Source organism: Drosophila hydei, unplaced genomic scaffold (genome assembly GCF_003285905.1).
Source record: "Drosophila hydei strain 15085-1641.00,03,60 unplaced genomic scaffold, DhydRS2 tig00008119-arrow-pilon, whole genome shotgun sequence".
In the NCBI taxonomy this organism is placed as follows: Eukaryota; Metazoa; Arthropoda; class Insecta; order Diptera; family Drosophilidae; genus Drosophila; species Drosophila hydei.
The window spans coordinates 270,116-289,318 of NW_022045830.1; the positions used below are offsets into that span (position 1 = coordinate 270,116).

The 19,203-nt window shown below is 40.2% G+C and overlaps 2 protein-coding genes across 2 annotated transcripts in view; both read left to right on the forward strand.

Annotated features, from left to right (window-relative positions):
* Positions 1–13,055, forward strand: part of LOC111605439 (probable muscarinic acetylcholine receptor gar-1) — a 36,172-nt gene extending 23,117 nt beyond the window's left edge. Inside the window, exons 2-4 of the mRNA XM_023323954.2 lie at positions 7,442–7,783; positions 8,836–9,257; positions 10,368–13,055. Of these exons, the coding sequence (XP_023179722.2) occupies positions 7,665–7,783; positions 8,836–9,257; positions 10,368–12,790 (2,964 nt within the window). The 5' untranslated portion in view covers positions 7,442–7,664 and the 3' untranslated portion in view covers positions 12,791–13,055. The remainder of the gene's footprint in view (positions 1–7,441; positions 7,784–8,835; positions 9,258–10,367) is intronic.
* A 3,147-nt stretch (positions 13,056–16,202) lies between these two features.
* LOC111605451 (fatty-acid amide hydrolase 2-B) lies at positions 16,203–19,067 on the forward strand. The gene is made up of 6 exons (XM_023323967.2): positions 16,203–16,752; positions 16,812–17,037; positions 17,105–17,616; positions 18,146–18,271; positions 18,336–18,608; positions 18,675–19,067. Exons 1-6 carry the CDS (start codon positions 16,582–16,584, stop codon positions 18,975–18,977), a joined length of 1,611 nt encoding a protein of 536 aa, XP_023179735.2. The 5' UTR covers positions 16,203–16,581; the 3' UTR covers positions 18,978–19,067.
* The last annotated feature ends 136 nt before the right edge of the window (positions 19,068–19,203 follow it).

The following is a 19,203-nucleotide window of genomic DNA, read 5'->3' on the forward strand; positions in this document are numbered from 1 at the left end:
CTATTTAACACGCTCGGCAAAATCCGGGCACTCTTTAACAACGAGTAGCATTATATAATCAAAAAAACTCTGCTCTGAATTACAACCAATTTCAACTTATGTAGATTTAAAATGTACTCAAAAAACAACAATATGCTTCTCTTCATAAATTTTGCAACGGATGCAGAGTATCAACAGCAGCAGCAACAGCAGCAGCATTATTAATGTTGTTAACAGCAGCAGCAGCAGCAGCAGCTGCGGCAAAAACTTACGCAAGGACCTTGCTGCTCTACATGATTAATGCCATTATTAATTTCGGACACGTTAATTGCGAAGCCAAAAAAGAAAAAAACAACCGAAGAAGCAGAAGAGGTAGAGAAGTCGAAATGTAAACAAGTTGCCTGCACATTGCACATACGCAATGTTGTACGAGGCAATATTCAATTACTGCTAGCGCTGGTTAGGTAGGTAGACAGGCACGAGGCAGGCCATTCGAGGCAGTGGCATCATCAAAAACGCATCAGTGTCATTAGGGTGCGTGGGGCTGGTGGCATTTGCTCTGTCATTTGATGGGCATGGCGTTTCTTTTTCGCCTGCCTTGTGCCTCGTGCCAGCCGTTGTTTACTTTGCGTTTCGTTCCGTTTCGTTTTTCGTATGGCAAGGACAACGTCAAATAGCAGCAGAAGAACCTGAGCTTTGCGACAACTGTGTCAAGCAATTTTCAGCTCGAATCGCGCCAAATGAGCGCCAAGCGGGTAGCGCAGGGCTGTCGGAGGGTACGGCTGGGCTTGGCAATTTGCAGCAAGTGTCGCCAACGCATTTTGCAGTTGTTGCACAAAAACAGTAGGCGACGATGGTATTATCATTGCCATAATCATAAAAGCATATGGCAGAGGCGGCAAATGAGTTTGGGGCTGTGCAAATCGAGTTACCAGCCGCCTCGACAAGTGCCAACATGTGTGCCATATTCTTTTAATACAATCAAGAGCTGACATGAAAGTAACACAAGCAAATTGCACAAAGTGCAACAAAATATATGCGTACATTTATATAGATGAGTATAACTTATTTCTTGGCCTGGCTGTTAGATTATTTGAGAAAAATAATGGCTTACATCAGACTAAGAACTGCTTAAGATCTTTAGCTAAAAAAAAGTCAACTTGAGCTGCTTAATAAAAATAAAAATGTGTTTATATTTTCTGATACATTTATATAATATATATGTGCATTATAATGCTTAGTTATTAATATATATAGATCGATTTAGCTTCAACTTAGCTGTTTGTTTTCTTTTAAAAAATTAGTCTAACTCAGCTAGCGCTGCGCAAGCCAATCAAAAGTGGGAATAAACCAAGCTGACCCAGCAAGAGTGATACTATTTTCTATAACAATTTTTTTGAAATTATTTAAGTTATTGAAAAGCTTAGAACTGTTGAGGTATTTATTAAGTTTTGCCATTTATTCATAAATTATTTTCTTTCTGCTTAAAAATAATTAAAATTGCTAACAAAATTCTGCAACTGAAGTTCACTGAAAAATCAGACGAATGCTTGTTAATTGGCTGTTATAGTGCTGCGATTGAACACAAGGAACGTACTTCGTTTATTATAATTATATTATAATATAATATGTAATATTATATTATAATATAATATATAATATTATATTATAATATAATATATAGTATAATATTGCTTATGCGCTTAAAGCACTGCTATCAAAGAGTATTCCGCATGGCATAAATGGAGTTCATAGATAATATCCAGCACAACGAATTTATTATTGCTGCTCACAGACAGATGACTGACTGAGTGACTGTCTAAATGATTGACTACATCTGACTGACTAACTGATGGATGAGTCAATCTGCCTGTCTGATTGAAGGAAGAACTGGCTGACAGCTTGACTAACTCATCGACTGTCTGACTGACTCGGACTATTTGGCCGATTGATTAGCTGAATATTTGATTGATTAAAAGACTGACTGACTGTTTTTGAAATATACCATGAATTATGTAACACGATGTATATAGTATTTTACGGCTTGTGCTACTTAAATATTTTGCAAATTTTACTATAAACTTTTCTAAGTTTTGCTGCCCACTCTTTTGCTCTTTTTACTTATCAAATATATATTTATATATATATACATTTGTATATTCCATAAATCCCATATACACACGCTCATAAATGACTTGTCAACTTAAGACAATATTTGAAATATAAAAAGAGAAAATGCTTAAAATGTGAATCTCGTTTTATGGCCGCACAATTTGCACACTGCAAGTTGTTGTCCTGACGGCATTTTGCATTTATGCGCTATCTTTTCTGCCGGATATGAAACTAACAGCCATATGTGTGTGTGTGTGTGTGTATGTGTGAGGGTGGGCTTGCTTGTGTGTGGTTGTATGGTGATGTTTGCCACAAAGGCAATGCCACGTGGCCTGTGGGCGCAATTTCGCCATTGGCGCTCGTTAAATTTGCATGCGGAAGCGCGATGGTGCACATGTGAGTGAGTGTGAGTGAATGACTGTGCGTGTGTGTGGCAACAATGCTAAATGAGCGCAACAGTTACACACGCTGCCACAGCGACAACGGCAACGACAGTTTTGTGGTTTCGGCCGCGTTCGAGTGTCTTTGCCGCAAAACCCAAGCTCATTTGGCATGCAACAAACGTGCCAAGGCCAAGTTAGCGGCAGCCACGCCCCCAAAAACTATACACCAAATTGAAATTGTCAACCGACAAGCCTAGTCAATGCGTGCAGCGGCAAGCACAAAAGTTAGATTTATACATATCGAAATTATTCATTACTTTCAGACTTGACTCTAATATTTATTTAAAATTTCGCTTTGATTAAAATGCAAACGCCGAGCCGAGCAGAGCAGGCAGGCCGCACCACTTCCTTGGAGAACAATCTAATGCCAACCTTCTGAATTAAACACGAACAACGCCAACAACTTGAAGCAGCCGAGTGACGCGTTTCGTAATTAAAACTTGCCAAGCGCACTTGCAAAAGTTTATTATGCGCCGCTGTCTGCCTCTGGCCGAGCCCCTGCCAGTCCCTAACCCCATGGCAAGGCTCAGGTTGCTCTGGTTGTTGCTGTTGCTGTCAAATTCATAATCTGTGGCATAGTTGGCTTTGAGTCAAAAAGAATGGCCGCTGCTGTTGACGGTTTTTGCGCCCGCACCACACGCCACAAAACATTTCGCACATAGCTGCGGCCAGTTTGGCCTAAAAGAATGCGGCCCAAATGCTTTTGTTTGGCTACCTGGCGCACAGCTTTGGTCCGGCAATGTCAAAGCCTGTTAGCTACGTTATTAGCGCATGATTGAAAACCGCAGGCGTTTTTTTTTTTTTTGCTCTTCCAAACAAACAAGCAGCCCCTTCAAACTGCATAGCCAGGAAAATTAGGCGGGCGCCTAGCACAACAGATGATGATAATACATTAAAACTGACTGAACGATGCTCTGTTTTTGGCTTGAATATAGCTTCAAGGCATTGGAGGGCTTGGCAGTATAGTCAGTAACTGCTGCATGCTAAATAAAGTGATAACAGCTCAAAGCTGTCTACTAATATGCTTACTCTGAGACCAAAGCAATGACTGTCAAACTGTAAGCTTGACTCTGTCTTAAGCTTGAGCTTTAGAAGCGCTCAGCAGCTGTTAGACTTTAAAATCTAATGATTTTATATCTAGGAAATTTAGAACTTGTGCTTGATGCTATTGAAACTAAGACCTTATCTGAAGTAGATAGCAATGATTAGGCCCAAAAAAAAAAAAAGCACAAAGCTCAGGTATCCCTATGCTCTATATACACAACACAAAAACCAATATACTCCACTTAATTTGATAAGCAGCGCATAAGAGCTAATCTCACTCTCAATCCTCCTGCAGCTGGTCTAAATCTAATTTTCATTTGCCAGCAGCCCATACACACTTCTGTATTTCATGCGCTGTGTATTCAAGGCAAATTTGCGCTTTAAGCCCTCATGCAGCTGGTCCAATAATTGAACGCTTATCCGCGGCCGGCCATCAATTTACATTTGACAAGCGGCCGCAGTTGGCTTTGACGCAATTTCCCAATTTGGTTTTTTTTTTTGGTTCTTTGTAGGTGCAGGTGCTGTTCACCTGGCTAACCCTTTTGTTATCGCCACTGCCACGGCCGCCGTCTTTTGTTTGCTTGATTAAATTATTTTTCATTATTTGCCAAATAAAAGCAAAGGCAGCAGCAACAGCCAAGAGACACTTTGAGCAAAGCAACACAACGGCTGGCTTACACATTTAATAAGTTTATTATTAGCAAACAGGAGGGAAGCAAAAGAGCAAAAAAGCAAAAGGCAGTTGGATACATAAAGCGCGCCATTATGAAAAATATCTTATCTAAAGGATGGCTTCAATTGCGCGCGGGATTTGTCATCTTGAGCTGTGTCAACACGCCCCACAACCAAATTCATTTTCATGCCCAGCAAACAATTGCTAAATGGGGTAGTTGAGTGCTTGGCTGGTCAGATGACTTTCTGAATGACTGATTGAAAGACTGAATAAATGTATAATTGAGACAGTGAGTCTGACTGAAGGACTGGGAAACTGATTGACAGCATCTGTCCGACAGACTGACTTTGGCTGACTCATTATATATGACTGACTGACTGAGTGATTGCATATCTGATTGACTGACTGACTGATTGCTTGGTTTACAGATAGAGTGACTGACTCTCTACTATCTCTGACTATCTGACTAAGTCAGTGATAGATTTACTGATTGAAGCACTGTTAAACTGATTTACAGAATCTGTCTGACTAACTTTAGCTGACTAACGTTGACTGATTGACTGTCTGATTGAATATTTGACTGACTGACTGATTGATTATCTGACTCCCCAGCTGACTGACAGACTGGCTAACAGAGTGATTATCTGCCTCTGGTCAGCTGACAAGCTCAGTGATTGACTAACTGACTGATTGATTAGCTTATTGACTGACTAATGACTGCATGACTGTTTCACTGAAAGATTGAATGACTGATTGACTTATTGAATATCTGATTGATTGACTCACTGAGTAACTGTGATTGACTAATTGAATATCTAATTGACTGACAACTAAGCCCACACGAAGGTAAACGAAATCAAAGTTTAAGAAGACCTGAAAAATACTGGTCAAGGTAATATAAATGGCTTGCTGGCTTATAGGGTATACGTAGGCTTTTACTACTCAAATCTCTTTTTTTATTTTTAATATAAGCTTTCTAGCGTTTTGCTGTTATATCTAGCAAATATGCTTTGCTCGCACTCACAGTCTATCAGAACTGTCATATAATGCTGTTTAATTGAGGCACACAGAAGTCACATCAGTAGCTTTATAAGCTGAGCTCAGCTGTCTGGATAAACCGATTTCATTAAAGTTCTTAAAGCGCTTACTACTTGGGGTATGCAATGCCTTTTGGACTGCCTGAAGATCCGCTTGCGGTTAATTTGCAGGGCCAGCGCGCAAAACCGCAAGGCCAGGCCAGCCGTCAAGGTGTTTCCTTCGCACAGGTAGCTGGCTATGCGGCACTTGTGACTATTGAATGGCAGGGATTAAACGCATTACCTTGACAAGACTAACGTAAAGAGCTGCCCGCTTCACTTTCTTGTCTTTGTCGCTGTCATTTTATGTATCTAAAATGGGTTATGCTAGTATTAGAGCTGTGAGCAAAACTGAGGAACTGAATTTAAGAAAGAAATTGCACAAAAAGTTGTTTGAGCAAGGGATTTCATAAATATTTTTTAATGATTACTTTATGTTTAGCAATCGAGAACTGAAGCATTTAGCTTTAACTCGACATTAAAGTAAATGTCAATAATAATATGTTCAGTAAGCAAATTTGAGTAGTCTTTGAAAGTATCCGACTAAAAGATACCGCGAACTAAGCGCTTATCTAGCCTTAATACTGTTCGCGCTCTTTGCATCTGTTAAAATTTGATTTTTAACTCAACGCTAGTCAACTTTCGTCAACATTTTGACATTTTTTGATTAAAAGCAAAATCGATATATATCGGTATTATGAAAAATCAACGAAATTGGAAGAAAAGCTTATTTAAATGACGCCTTCTTTACGTCTTGTCGCTTATATATACATATTTGATTTCTACATCAAAATCGATATATATCGATATTATTAATATTTGTTGAAATTGTTAAAACGTTGCTTAAGGCTATTTAAATTATAGAAATCAAAGTCTAAATGCTTAACTTAAAGAAATTTAAAGAAAGTTTTGATTTCAAGTACAGGTGAAATACGTGCCTATCATGGTCTAAGCATGTTTTAAAGAGCTTAAGTCTTCTACCTTTTGCACATTTGCACAAAATAAAAAAATTTGTTTTTTTTTTTTATATATATTTTGAAAGCATTTGGGGCGCACAAATTGTAAATGTCCAAATCTTAAGTCGGACACGAAGGCGTTTGTGATTCTCTGAAGGCAAGAGCTTTGACCCATTTCAATGTTGTAGCCAGAATTTTGATGCAGCTGACAAACGAGACGGAGTCGGAGCTTCTCTTTTCAAAGCAGTCAATTAGCATAGAAATTGGGTTTTCAGCTTGATTGAGGTGCAAAAAAATCCGCAAATTCTCAATGATTGAAAGGGCGATTGGTCAGACACCTAGTTGACATGCGGCAAAAGGATCAAATAAACATGCCACAAAGTGCAGAAGCGAAGGATGAGCTACTCGAAATTGACTTAAGTAATTGAATTTCCAGTCAATTAACAGGCCATAATAAGTCAAAGCAACACCAAACAAACAGGACTCTCAAAGACACACACAGACAGAGCTATGCATGTCGATGGTCTGCAAGTTTGTGCATGCGTAACTCAATTGAGTTGTTGAAGAATTTGCCAAGACAAACTTATCGATTTGTTGAAAATTATATTTGAAAACTTGACTAACTCAATTTGATGTTGCAATTTGTAGTCCTTGGCATCGGCAGCGGCATCGGCAGCGGCAGCAACAAATGCAACAGTCTGCACTCAGCAACGGCTGGACAAAGTTTTTCTATGAAAATACTTAGTTTTAAATAATAAATAGCGTTAAGAGAATGGAAGGGGGCAAAGTGCAAAAAAAAAAAAACAGAACAGAACAGAGCAGAGCAGAGTCTAGCGTAGACTACTTCAAAATCAAGTGGCATAGTCGGCATAAATCGTGCCACAACATAATGAGCGCCAAGGACAGCAACAGGATGCAAATGTTGCCTTCGAAATTGGATTCATTGCCGACGTAGTTCTCGGTATTTGGCCAGCAGCTACTGCCGTGTTTGCCAGTTATGGGCCACAAAATTAGTTTAAGCTTGGCGGAAGCAAATGCCGAGACGGCAACTGTTGCAAATGCCTAGCAGCTCCTTCAAATGATTTTGTTATTATTGTTGTTGCACCTCTCTCACTCAGTTGCTTTCGTTTCTGCTCTTTGCTGTTTTCCCCCTCTCAGATGCTGCGCACCAACTGCCAAGAGACTGGGCCAAGCACACAGAAGTCAGCCACAACGATGGCCAATCTCGAGTAGTTGGGACAGTTGGAAACCACAAAGAAAAATTGTTTGGCATATTAACGTAGGAGCAAGGTTCAACAACAGCAACAACAACAAGAACAACAACAACAGCAACGGAAAATTGGCAAAAAATCATTAGCAGCAGCTTTGGAAACCAATCAAAATGCGTTCTCTGGCCAAATCAGCTGGCTTCAATAGCAGCGATGACGATCTTGCTGGCTTGGATGCTGCGAACAGAAGCGAGTCCATATACAGCATTAAGTCCAACTGGATAACTGAGTGGTAAGTCGACTGTAGAAATCATTATATTTTAATATTAATTTATATTTATATATTTAAATTATTATTATTATTTTTTTTTATTTTAAAATAATTAAGAGTGCTCGACTAACGATTACCTAAAGCCCCCTGCATTTCTGCTGTCTAAAATGTATTCAAGCTATATACATCATCATATAGTACCTTCATTGAGCCCACTATTTTAATATATTTTCAAATGAAATATCTTAACAATTGAATGCAAATTTTAAATGTTGTTAAGCTGACCAAAAATGATGGCGTCTTATACCACTAATTTTGTTTAAAAGTGCCTAAGATATACTTAGAAAATATTGAAATAAATTAAAATTAAACATTAAAATTTAATTAAGTAAAAATTAAATTATTGCTGAACCTTTTTTTGGTCAATTTTTTTTTATTATTATTATTATTTTATTTTATTTAAATAAATATAAAATAGAGTCTAATAGAAACAAATTGTAGTACTATAGCTCGAAAGATATAGAAAATATTTTACATTAATGCAGAACGTAAATAAAACGCACTCCAGATGTCACGTAATATATAAGCATTTTCCGAAACTATATAAAATATGATTATTGAAAAACATTGGTGTATATACTCAAATCTGGCTATAAATAATAGTCATGCCAAATCTGCTAGCTATAGCTTTTTAAACATGCAGTAGTTGCTTAAGAGATCGATTGAGATTTTATAAAAAAAAAAAGGTTTTGAGCAATTCAGTCAGACTTGATCTTATGAGAAACACTTTTAGCTCGTATAGGTTCCAGGCTTATAAAGGCCATGCATAAGGATTTTGTTTAGATAAGACTAAAGCTACATTGACAAGGCTGTTGAGTCTGATCAGGGATTTATAGGGTCGATCATATCTACCTCTAAGTGTTATATACAATTGAACAAAGTTATTATAGGCTGAAATCCTATTTTCAAATTATTCATAGATGGATATTTTCTTAGTATTTAATTTAATAGTGAAATATACATAATCAATCAAATTCAAGTCATGTCTTTATCATCAACTTGCATTCCCTTAGGCGCGTCCGTAAGGAGCGTGAGAACCTCTGCCGTGGTCTCTACAATCGCGTTGTTGAGCACACGGAGTGCAAGCGCTTGTTGGAGGCGGCCAAGATCTATGGTGAAATAACGGACTTTAATGCCTGGTCGCCCAATGAGCAGTTCCAATGGTATCGCAATTTCGGCGCCAACTTGACGAACTTCGGCAGGAACAGCTCGACGGAGACAAGTGCCACGCCCGTGGAGGACAGCGGGCCGGCATTGGTGTTGCCTCCCTTCGAAACCTGGCAGACAATTGCCATTGCGCTGTGTTTGTTTCTGTGCATCATTCTGACGGTGGGCGGCAACATTCTCGTGCTGCTAGCCTTCATTGTCGATCGGAATATACGCCAGCCCAGCAACTACTTTATAGCCTCACTGGCCGCAACGGATATGTTGATAGGTACGTGGAGACCTGAACACACGATTATCTATTTGAATTAAAACTATATCAGATTGACGAACAGATTAGGCGACTAACTGAGTAACTGACTAATGATCTATGATTAACTGATTATTCGACAGTTTGCGTGACTGCTTCATTGGGAGATTCAGTTCCAGTGATTAGGCGACTCGATTGCTGAGTAACAGACTTTTGTTGACTTAGGAACAGACTGACTGACTAAGCAACTAACCAACTGATGGAGAGCTTGATTGATATGCTGATTGATTGATAGGCTGATTCGTGGTTTAAGTGGCTTACAGAGTCATTGTTTTTCTATTCGATTACTGATTTACTATGTTAAGTGATTGACTGATTGATCGACTGCATCTTTAACTAATGAATTGATTGAATGACTGATCATTCACGTCAGACTGACTGACTACTGATTGACTTAGTAACTGACTGTTTAACTAATTGCACAAACAACTGCATCCGCAATTCATTGATTGATTGATTGACTGATCATTCATGTATTAATTGATTATTGATTGACTTACAAACTCAATTAAGAGCTGATTGATTGATTGTCCTTAACTGATTGATCAACTAACTGCATCCGCAATTAATTGATTGATTGATTGATTGACTGATCATTCATTCATGGATTGATTGATTACTGACTTAAAAGCTGATTGATTGATTGTGTTTAATTGATTGATCAACTGACTTCATCCGCAATTAATTGATTAATTGATTGATGGATTGATTGATTGATTGACTGACTGATCAATCATTCATGGATTGATTGATTACTGACTTAAGAGATGATTGTTTTATTGATTGACCAACAAATTGTATACGCAACTGATTGATTGATTGATTGACTGATCATTTATTAATGGAATGATTGATTACTGACATAGTAACTGGCTCAAGATCTGACTGATTGTGGCTTACTGATTAACCAACTAACTGCATGCGCAGTTGATTGATTGATTGATTGATTGATTGACCGATTGATGGATTAACTGCCCATTCATTCATAAATCGATTGATTACTGATTGACTTAGTAACAGACTTAAGTACTGATCTCTCTCTCTCTCTCCCTCTCTCTCTCCCACGCATAGGCACCGTTTCCATGCCCTTCTACACCATATATGTACTGAAGGGCTATTGGGATCTGGGTCCTTTGCTTTGCGACTTGTGGCTCTCTGTGGACTATACCGTCTGTCTGGTCTCCCAGTACACCGTCTTGTTGATCACCATCGATCGCTTCTGTTCGGTGAAGATTGCGGCCAAGTATCGCAGTTGGCGGACGCGTACTCGGGTCATTTATATGGTCTCCATCACCTGGATTATACCCACGCTGCTGTTCTTCATCTCGATCTTTGGCTGGGAGCATTTTACGGGCAAACGCGACCTGTTGCCGGGCCAGTGCGCCGTGCAGTTTCTCAAAGATCCCGTTTTCAATACGGCCCTGATCATTGGCTACTACTGGACCACATTGATTGTGCTGTTCGTGCTGTATGCGGGCATCTATAAGACCGCCTACGACATGCAGAAGCGCAGCGAGGCCAAACAGCGCAAGATGCAGTCGATGGTGGCACTCAGCGCTGGCGCCATGTCTGGCATGGCGGGCCATGCGGCTGGCATTGGTGTGATCGAGGAGAAGATACTGAAGACCAAGGTGCAGCTGGCTGACCTGGATGGCGGCAGCTGCACGACGACTGTCAAGCGTCTCAGTGGCTCGGGTCAGGCCAATCCGCTGGCGCAGGTCAGCGAATCCGTATCGCTAGAGAAGCTGACGCCGGAACAGCGACGCGCATCTGAGGCGAAAATTGAGGAGTCCAAGCGTGCAGCAGCCGAGGCCGAGAAGAGCGAACGGTCGAGCAGTCCTGCCTTCGATTCGGATGAAGAGTCCTCGGTCAATCAGACGCAGCAGCTGCTCAATCAACAGAAGCTGAACAATATGCGCAAGCGTTCGTCCATTGGCCTGGTGTTTGGGGCGCAGGCGGCGCTGTTGGCGACACGCAGCAAAGGTAACTTGCAACTGAGCACCACCAACTCCAAGTCGATTGAGGCAATGCATTCCATGGGCGCCCGATCGCCACACCATCAGCACCTGACACACCAAACGAGCTTGCAGCGTGCCCAGAGCAAGGAGGAGGTGGGCATGGGGCATTATCAGGCGCATGCGCTGCTTGAGCGACCCAAGCGCACCTCCTGCTCCACTCTGTCCCAGATAGCCGAGCATGAACGCCTCATTGATATCCATCAAACCTCCAATCCAGCCAATGACCAAGACCCGCTCTCACCCGTGGATTTGGCCCCCATCGAGGTGCCGTGCGACCAGGTGCAACAGTGCCTGGTGCAGGCCATCTTGCCGCCGCCGGAGGCCTTCCAGTGCCCCACGCCCCTATCCGATTACTCGGATCGTCCGTTTGGCAACAGCTCCGGCAACAGCGAACTGGTCATGACCTACGATCTGCTGACCAACAACTCTGATCTACGCTACATGGACGAGAGCTCGGCCATGCTGGCCACGAATGACAGTGTTAGCTGCTCCCACAGTGCTTCGCGTTCCGCACGACCCACGTCCGTTTCCTCAGCAAAGCGCAGTGCCATTCCACCACCGCCACCCGCACGCAAACAGGTCCAAAGCTCCCCCACCGTTTCCAGCCAGCAGCAACAGCATGCGACGGACAGCCAATCCCAGTCCCAGGAGCAGGTAGCCATTGAAACACGTCTTCTCGTCTCATACACAGGCATCGAGGACTTTGCCAAGGTGCGACGCGAGAGCTGCATCGAGGCCATTTGCCTGCTGGACGTGCCCGGCGGCAATGATCGCGTCCAGGCGGAGTGTCCGCATCGACGTGCCTCCAGTCCCATGGAGACAAGCAGCAAGGATGCCGTACTCTATTCACCGATGCCGCCGCCACTGAAGCCCACTCCAGCACCGGGCAATGTTGCCGCAGCAGCAGCTGCTGCAAAGACGCCTGTTGCAGCACCGATGCCAGCGCCCGCAGCTGTTCAGCTGGAGCGCATTGATGAGCGCGAGGCATCTGAGACGAACACCAACAAGATGCCCTCCACATCGGGCACCACCAGCAGCTCGGCAGGTGCTGCCGGCGGCATTCTAAAGGATGCTAAAGATTTGGACGAGGGCGGCGTGTCGCGACGCAGCTCCAGCAAACGGCATTTCATGCACTCCATTGGCAAACACTTCAAAAGCAAGAAGGCTCTGCCCCTGGTCATGGGCATCGGTGGCAGCCGGCAGAAGTCCAAGTCCGAGAATCGTGCACGCAAAGCGTTCCGCACCATCTCCTTCATCTTGGGCTGCTTCGTGGCCTGCTGGACGCCGTATCATGTGCTGGCCCTGGTCGAGGGCTTCTGCCGCAATCCGCCGTGCACCAACGAGCACCTGTATATGTTCTCGTACTTCCTGTGCTATGCCAATAGTCCAATGAATCCCTTCTGCTACGCCCTGGCCAATCAGCAGTTCAAGAAGACGTTCATGCGCATCCTCAAGGGTGATCTGCACATGACCTAAGCGCATCCAGATCAGATTGAGTTTAGTTTGAATTTTGTGAAAATTTAGAAGAAGAAGAAGCAGAAGAAGATGATAGCAGCTGGATCCGGCTCTGGCATTGCATTTGCTACCGACGACACAGCATTCCCGAGAGCCCCGCGGCATGTTGTGTTCACGTTTTAATTCAGCTCCAGATGGATGACAAATGCTCCGCCAAAGCCATGGATCCCGCCCGGACGCCACTCGAATTCAAAATTCGTTCCGGTATTTGTATTTTAAGCAGCCAAAGGTGTGTGTTAGTTAGTGAATGGAACTATTTGTTTAGCGATTAGTTGCTATTAGAGTGGAAATGTAGTGGAGTTGAGGCAAATGTTTTAGACAATAAATAAATTAATATTTATATAAAAAACAAAAGAAAAACTATCCACCCTAAGGTGATTAGTTTATACATATATATATATTGCATATATATTAATTATTATATGCGGCTACACAAATTAACAAATAATAGTAATACCAATGCTAATACTAATACTCAAACTAATACTAATACGAATGATAATGATAATGCTAAAGATAATAATAATAATGAGAATGATAATGATAATGATAATGATAATGATAATGATAATGATAATGATAATGATAATGATAATGATAATGATAATGATAATGATAATGATAATGATAATGATAATGATAATGATAATGATAATGATAATGATAATGATAATGATAATGATAATGATAATGATACTGATAATGATAATGATAATGATAATGATAATGATAATGATAATGATAATGATAATGATAATGATAATGATAATGATAATGATAATGATAATGATAATGATAATGATAATGATAATGATAATGATAATGATAATGATAATGATAATGATAATGATAATGATAATGATAATGATAATGATAATGATAATGATAATGATAATGATAATGATAATGATAATGATAATGATAATGATAATGATAATGATAATGATAATGATAATGATAATGATAATGATAATGATAATGATAATGATAATGTTAATGATAATGATAATAATAATACAAACATAATGAAAATGACAATGATAATACTAATGAGCATGATACTGCTAATAATAATGATAATGCTAATAGCAATGATAATACTAATGATAATGATAATGCTAATACCAATGATAATAATAAAATAATAATTAAAAAATACTAATAAAAACCTAAACAAAACACAATTATAATGCCAATACTAATGCTAATAATAATAAAAGCCAAACGTAATATAATTATTAATTTTAATTCTAATGACTATAATACCGATCAACAGACACATAACATATCCCAACAGAAGCACTATTTTTTCATTAATCATACCACAGATACAGCTATATATATGTATACTCACATATATATATATCCCAAACTGTGCGTCAATACAGAGAGAAACGCCGTAAAACCCAACTGAATGTTCAACAAACACAACAACAACAACAACAATTATTAACCAACAAATAAAGAAATATTGATGTAAAAAAGTAACTAACAAATATAGCTATACATATGCAATTGCTCGTATATTGTGGTATATATATACATATATATATATATATACCTCTACCTATATCATATCCGTGTATAAATGTCAATTTGAATTTGAGTATATCGGGAACCGACAACTACAGCAGCCATTGCTCTGCACACATACATATATGCCTAGTTATATATCTAATAATATTTGTATTATAAGTGTATACCAGTTATATATAATATATAATATGATACGATATGATATGATATGATATGATATGATATGAATTTCGCGTCTATGCCGAGCTGCCTAAATAAGTTGACTTTGTTACACTTAAATCATACGTATTTATAATTAAACAGTTATGTCCTTATCTCTCTATATATATGTTATATATATATATATATATATATATTTTTTTTTTTTTTTTCTTTTTTTTTTTTGTTTCATTCGATGCCATGTTGCCTGATTTGTTTGATATTTTCTTTAAATTGAACTGTTATTCGTTAAACTTTTTATGAACTTATTGATTAGTTAATACGACTAACTTCCGTTTGTTTTTAGCATTTAAGTAAAACGTGTTACAATAACTACAACATTTAATAAATAAAATATTTATGTCAAAAACAGAAGCACTTAAGATTTATAACATATAGCATACACTACTATTTCTATGAACAGCCGATTTTCAGCTCTCTTAAATCGTCAAACACAAATTAATTCTGACAGAAAATATCAACTATTTTGAGTAATTCTATCCAATGCATTCTATTCTAAACAAAAGTAATTAAATTTGTAGTTTTAAACAGACAGAGTATGTTTCAATTTGCCTCATATTTTGTGTAGTGCAGCACTACTATTTTTATGAACAAGGCAGTATAGCTGCTTCCACGAACTGATGTCTATCAGATAAAGTTTCTTATATGTAAGTATCCTATATCTTATATATTTTACTATACCCTGCAGCTATGGAGTATAAGGTGTATATGCTTTTTGCTTTAATTTATATATCATGCTGATAACTTCTTTATCAACACGAATTATCGCATTCATTTAGCCTTGTCCCAGAAATTGGCTGTTCTTTAACAATATTGTTCGAACGGACAAGAGTGTGTAGTTTATTAATATTATTATTAATATTATAATCAATGTGCTTTGAATGACTTCAATGATTTTAGAGCCAGAGCTTAACTTGCTATATAAGGCAAAGGCATCTGATGAATTTGCTATTCAGACTAAGCAGAATCTTGATATCTACAGCATTAATTAATCGATAGCTTTTTCACTTAAGAAATCGATAAAATGTAAATATCAAACTTTAGTCTGTCCTTTGTGATGCCTTGAGAAATTGCGGTCAATGAGCCACAGTTTGATATTTTTTATCGATTTCTTTATAGAAAAAGCTATCGATTAATTAATGCTGTAGATATCAAGATTCAGCTTAGTCTGAATATCAAATTCATATTTTGTAGATGCCTTTGCTCTAATCCTTATATAGCAACTTAAGCTCTGGCCCTAAAAATCATTGAAGTCATTCAAAGCACATTTTTAAGAAGCTTCAAGAAGAGCTTTGAGTCTGTAAATGAAAGCGCAGCGCAGCACAAAATAGAGGGTATCCACCTGTCGCGCTCAGCTGTTTCGAGAATTCTGAATTAAGCTCTCTAACAGTGAAGAGAAAGTTTTAGGGCATGCAAATATTTTTGATTATATAATATATATTGAAAAAAAATCTTAAAAAAATTTAAAATACATAATTTAAATAAACCATCAATAATAAATTTGATTATCAACAGTTAAAGTTTGTAGATTTGAAATCAACTGAAATCCAAATGTCAACTTTGAGACAGCTTTTTTTTATATAAAATGAATTCACATTTTATATAAAAAAAAAAATAAATTGTATTAATTTTAATGGAATTTAAGATTTATCTTTGCCAATCAGAAATGGCTTGGCGCTAGCCAGCCCTAGGCTAATCCAAAATTCCAGTATTTTCCAGCACTAGACACAGTTGACAATCAAATTCAATTGGAACTATCCGAAACTAATTAAATCGAGACTCGTTTACCGCGGCACAGCTGCGCGTAGTTCAAGTTGAAGCACCGAGCCGAGCAGTAGACCTCCCCAGTGGGTAGTGCAACGTACAGAACTTAGAATACTCAAAGAAGCTCAAAGTACAATCAGAGCGCATACCAATTAGGCTCACCTGTTGACCTGTGAAACAGAAAAGGCAAAAAAAGCAACCAGGAGTAAAGCAGAAAGAAAAAAAACTGGAAAATGGAGATAATTATACGTATTTTCGGCTTTATACTCTCCTATCTGGCGCTGATGATCAATCGATTCTTGGAATACATGATTTACCGAAAGCAACCCGATTTCCCAGCCATACGGAATCGCCTGCTGCTGAAGTCCGCTGTGGAGCTGACGACGGAATTGCGACGCGGACAGGTGATGTCGAAACAGACCAAGTTATGTAATCGAATGTATTCAAATGTATTGCCATGCAGATCACCTCTGAGCAGCTGGTCAGCCTGTATATTGCACGTGTGCGTGATGTGAATCCGTCGCTGAATGCGGTCATCGAGGACCGTTTCGACGAGGCCCTGGAGGAGGCCAGGCACGCGGACAAGCTGATTGCCGAGGCATCCAAAGACTACGATCGCGTTGCGCTCTTCACGCGCTATCCACTGCTGGGCATACCCTTCACCGTGAAGGAATCATGCGGGCTAAAGGGTAAGCATGGCACTTGAACTCTTCCGCATCTGCTTCTTGTTCATTTTCACTGTCTTTGCCCATGGAGGACTTTCGTATGCCGTGGGCAGCGTCATACGCAAGGGCTTAAAAGCGCCCAAGGACGGCGAGGTTGTGCAGCTGGTGCGCGCTGCTGGCGCCATTCCGCTGCTCGTCTCGGCCACGCCCGAGTTCTGTATGAGCTTCGAGACGAATACGGTGGCAAATGGCCGCTGCATGAATCCCCACAATCTGACACTGTCCACGGGCGGCTCGTCGGGCGGCGAATGCGCCTTGAATGCCAGCGGCGCCTCCGTGTTCGGCATTGGCTCGGACATTGCCGGCTCCATACGGCTGCCGGCCATGTTTTGCGGCGTCTATGGCCACAAGCCGACGGGCGGACTCACCTCGATCAAGGGCCACTTTCCCTACTCGCTGACCGACGAGAACCTGCCCAATTATCTGCAAATGGGACCCATTACGCGTTTCGCCAGCGACATGCCGCTGCTGCTCGAGATTATGGCGGGCGACAATAAGCACAAGCTCAAAATGGATGAGCCGGTGCCGCTCAACGAACTCAAAGTAGGATATGAAGTCTCCAAAACATGTATACTCTGTTAACAACAGGCAACGGGGTATCAACGGCTGAGGCAGCGGTTTACTGCGGGCTAGCAGCGTTGACTCTAGTTACTGCCAGTAGAGGGCGCTATCTCTTTCTATCTAGCTGAGCTTAGTTAGGAAAATAGCCTTAAAAAAAATATGCTCTGTTCGTTTGAGTCATATAAAGGGTATATCAGCTTTGTCCGTTTTGATATCCGCTTGAGTTTCTGGTCAGCATTTAATTGAATGCTCAAAGTGCCTAGTGAAGTGGGGTATATTAGTTTTGTTATAGTTTTATTATAGATCGAAGTCAAGATTTTTTCAAACTTTCATAGAATGTACACTAGAGGGCGCTTAAGTCACTTTCCAACCATCTCTCCCCCCAAAATTTGTATCCTTAATGAAAATTTAAAATTCATAGAGTTTGCAGTCAACCGAACCTAGTGAACAGAGAGTATTGCGCAGTCGGCTATGCCCGACTTTATTATTTTAAAATAATCCCCATCTTTAGATATACTACTCCTATGGTTATCCGGGCATAAACGGCTTGACGCATCCGTACGTAAATGATGAAATCAAAATGTGCATTGTGCGTGCCCTGAAATGCTTCGCCAAGGTGGGCATTGAGTCGACACAAGTAAGTCCAACTGATGATCATATATATCATATTCAACATGCCGTTAATCCGCCAACTCTATCAGCTGGATTTTAGTTTTTTGGACAACATTTATGAGATGTCGATTGTGGCTCTAGTCGATCTGAAGGGTTTGCCCAGCGTTATAACACAGCAAGCCGATCGACCGCCGAGCATGCGCCTCCTGGCCATGGAGATGTTCAACAGCATCATTGGCCATTCGCTGTTTACCAAGGAGGCGTTATTTCTGGAGCTGATGCAGCGTCTCAATGGCTTGATAGCCAGCAATAAAATGCAACAGTATCGTGATGAAATTGAGAAGGTCAAGACGTATCTAGCGGTAAACTACAGCAGATATCATATGGGAAAAAGATGGATAATCTAAGAAGTTTTTGTTTCTACACAGGAATTGCTGGGGGATCGCGGCGTTCTGTTTCTGCCCACCTTCCACTCGACTGCTCTGAACTTTCATACTTCCTTGTTCAATATCACGGGCATTGACAGTCTGCTGCTCTTTAATGTGTTGGGTTTTCCGGCAACGCACGTCACCATGGGCCTGAGTATGCGTGGCATGCCTATTGGATTTCAGGTGATAGCGGCTCCTTATCAGGACAAGCTTTGCCTGCAAATCGCCAGTGAAATAGAGGTAGCTTTTTGTGGCTGGACATCGCCGGTGCTGCATCAGCTTACATTTCCAGATTCCCAGTGACAAATTTATAGACAAATAAGAGTAACGGTTAGTTAAGGTTACGGTTCAGTTGATATTTGCAATAAAAACGAAATTTGCTTCAAATAATAACGACTAAAAGTGTACTATCGATAGCATATATCGTTGTTTTCCCATCATTAGTGCTCTCTCCCTCTTGCTCTCATTTTTACATGCTTTACATTGCATATGCTTAGCAAGCATACGCACACCAATCACTTCATATCTC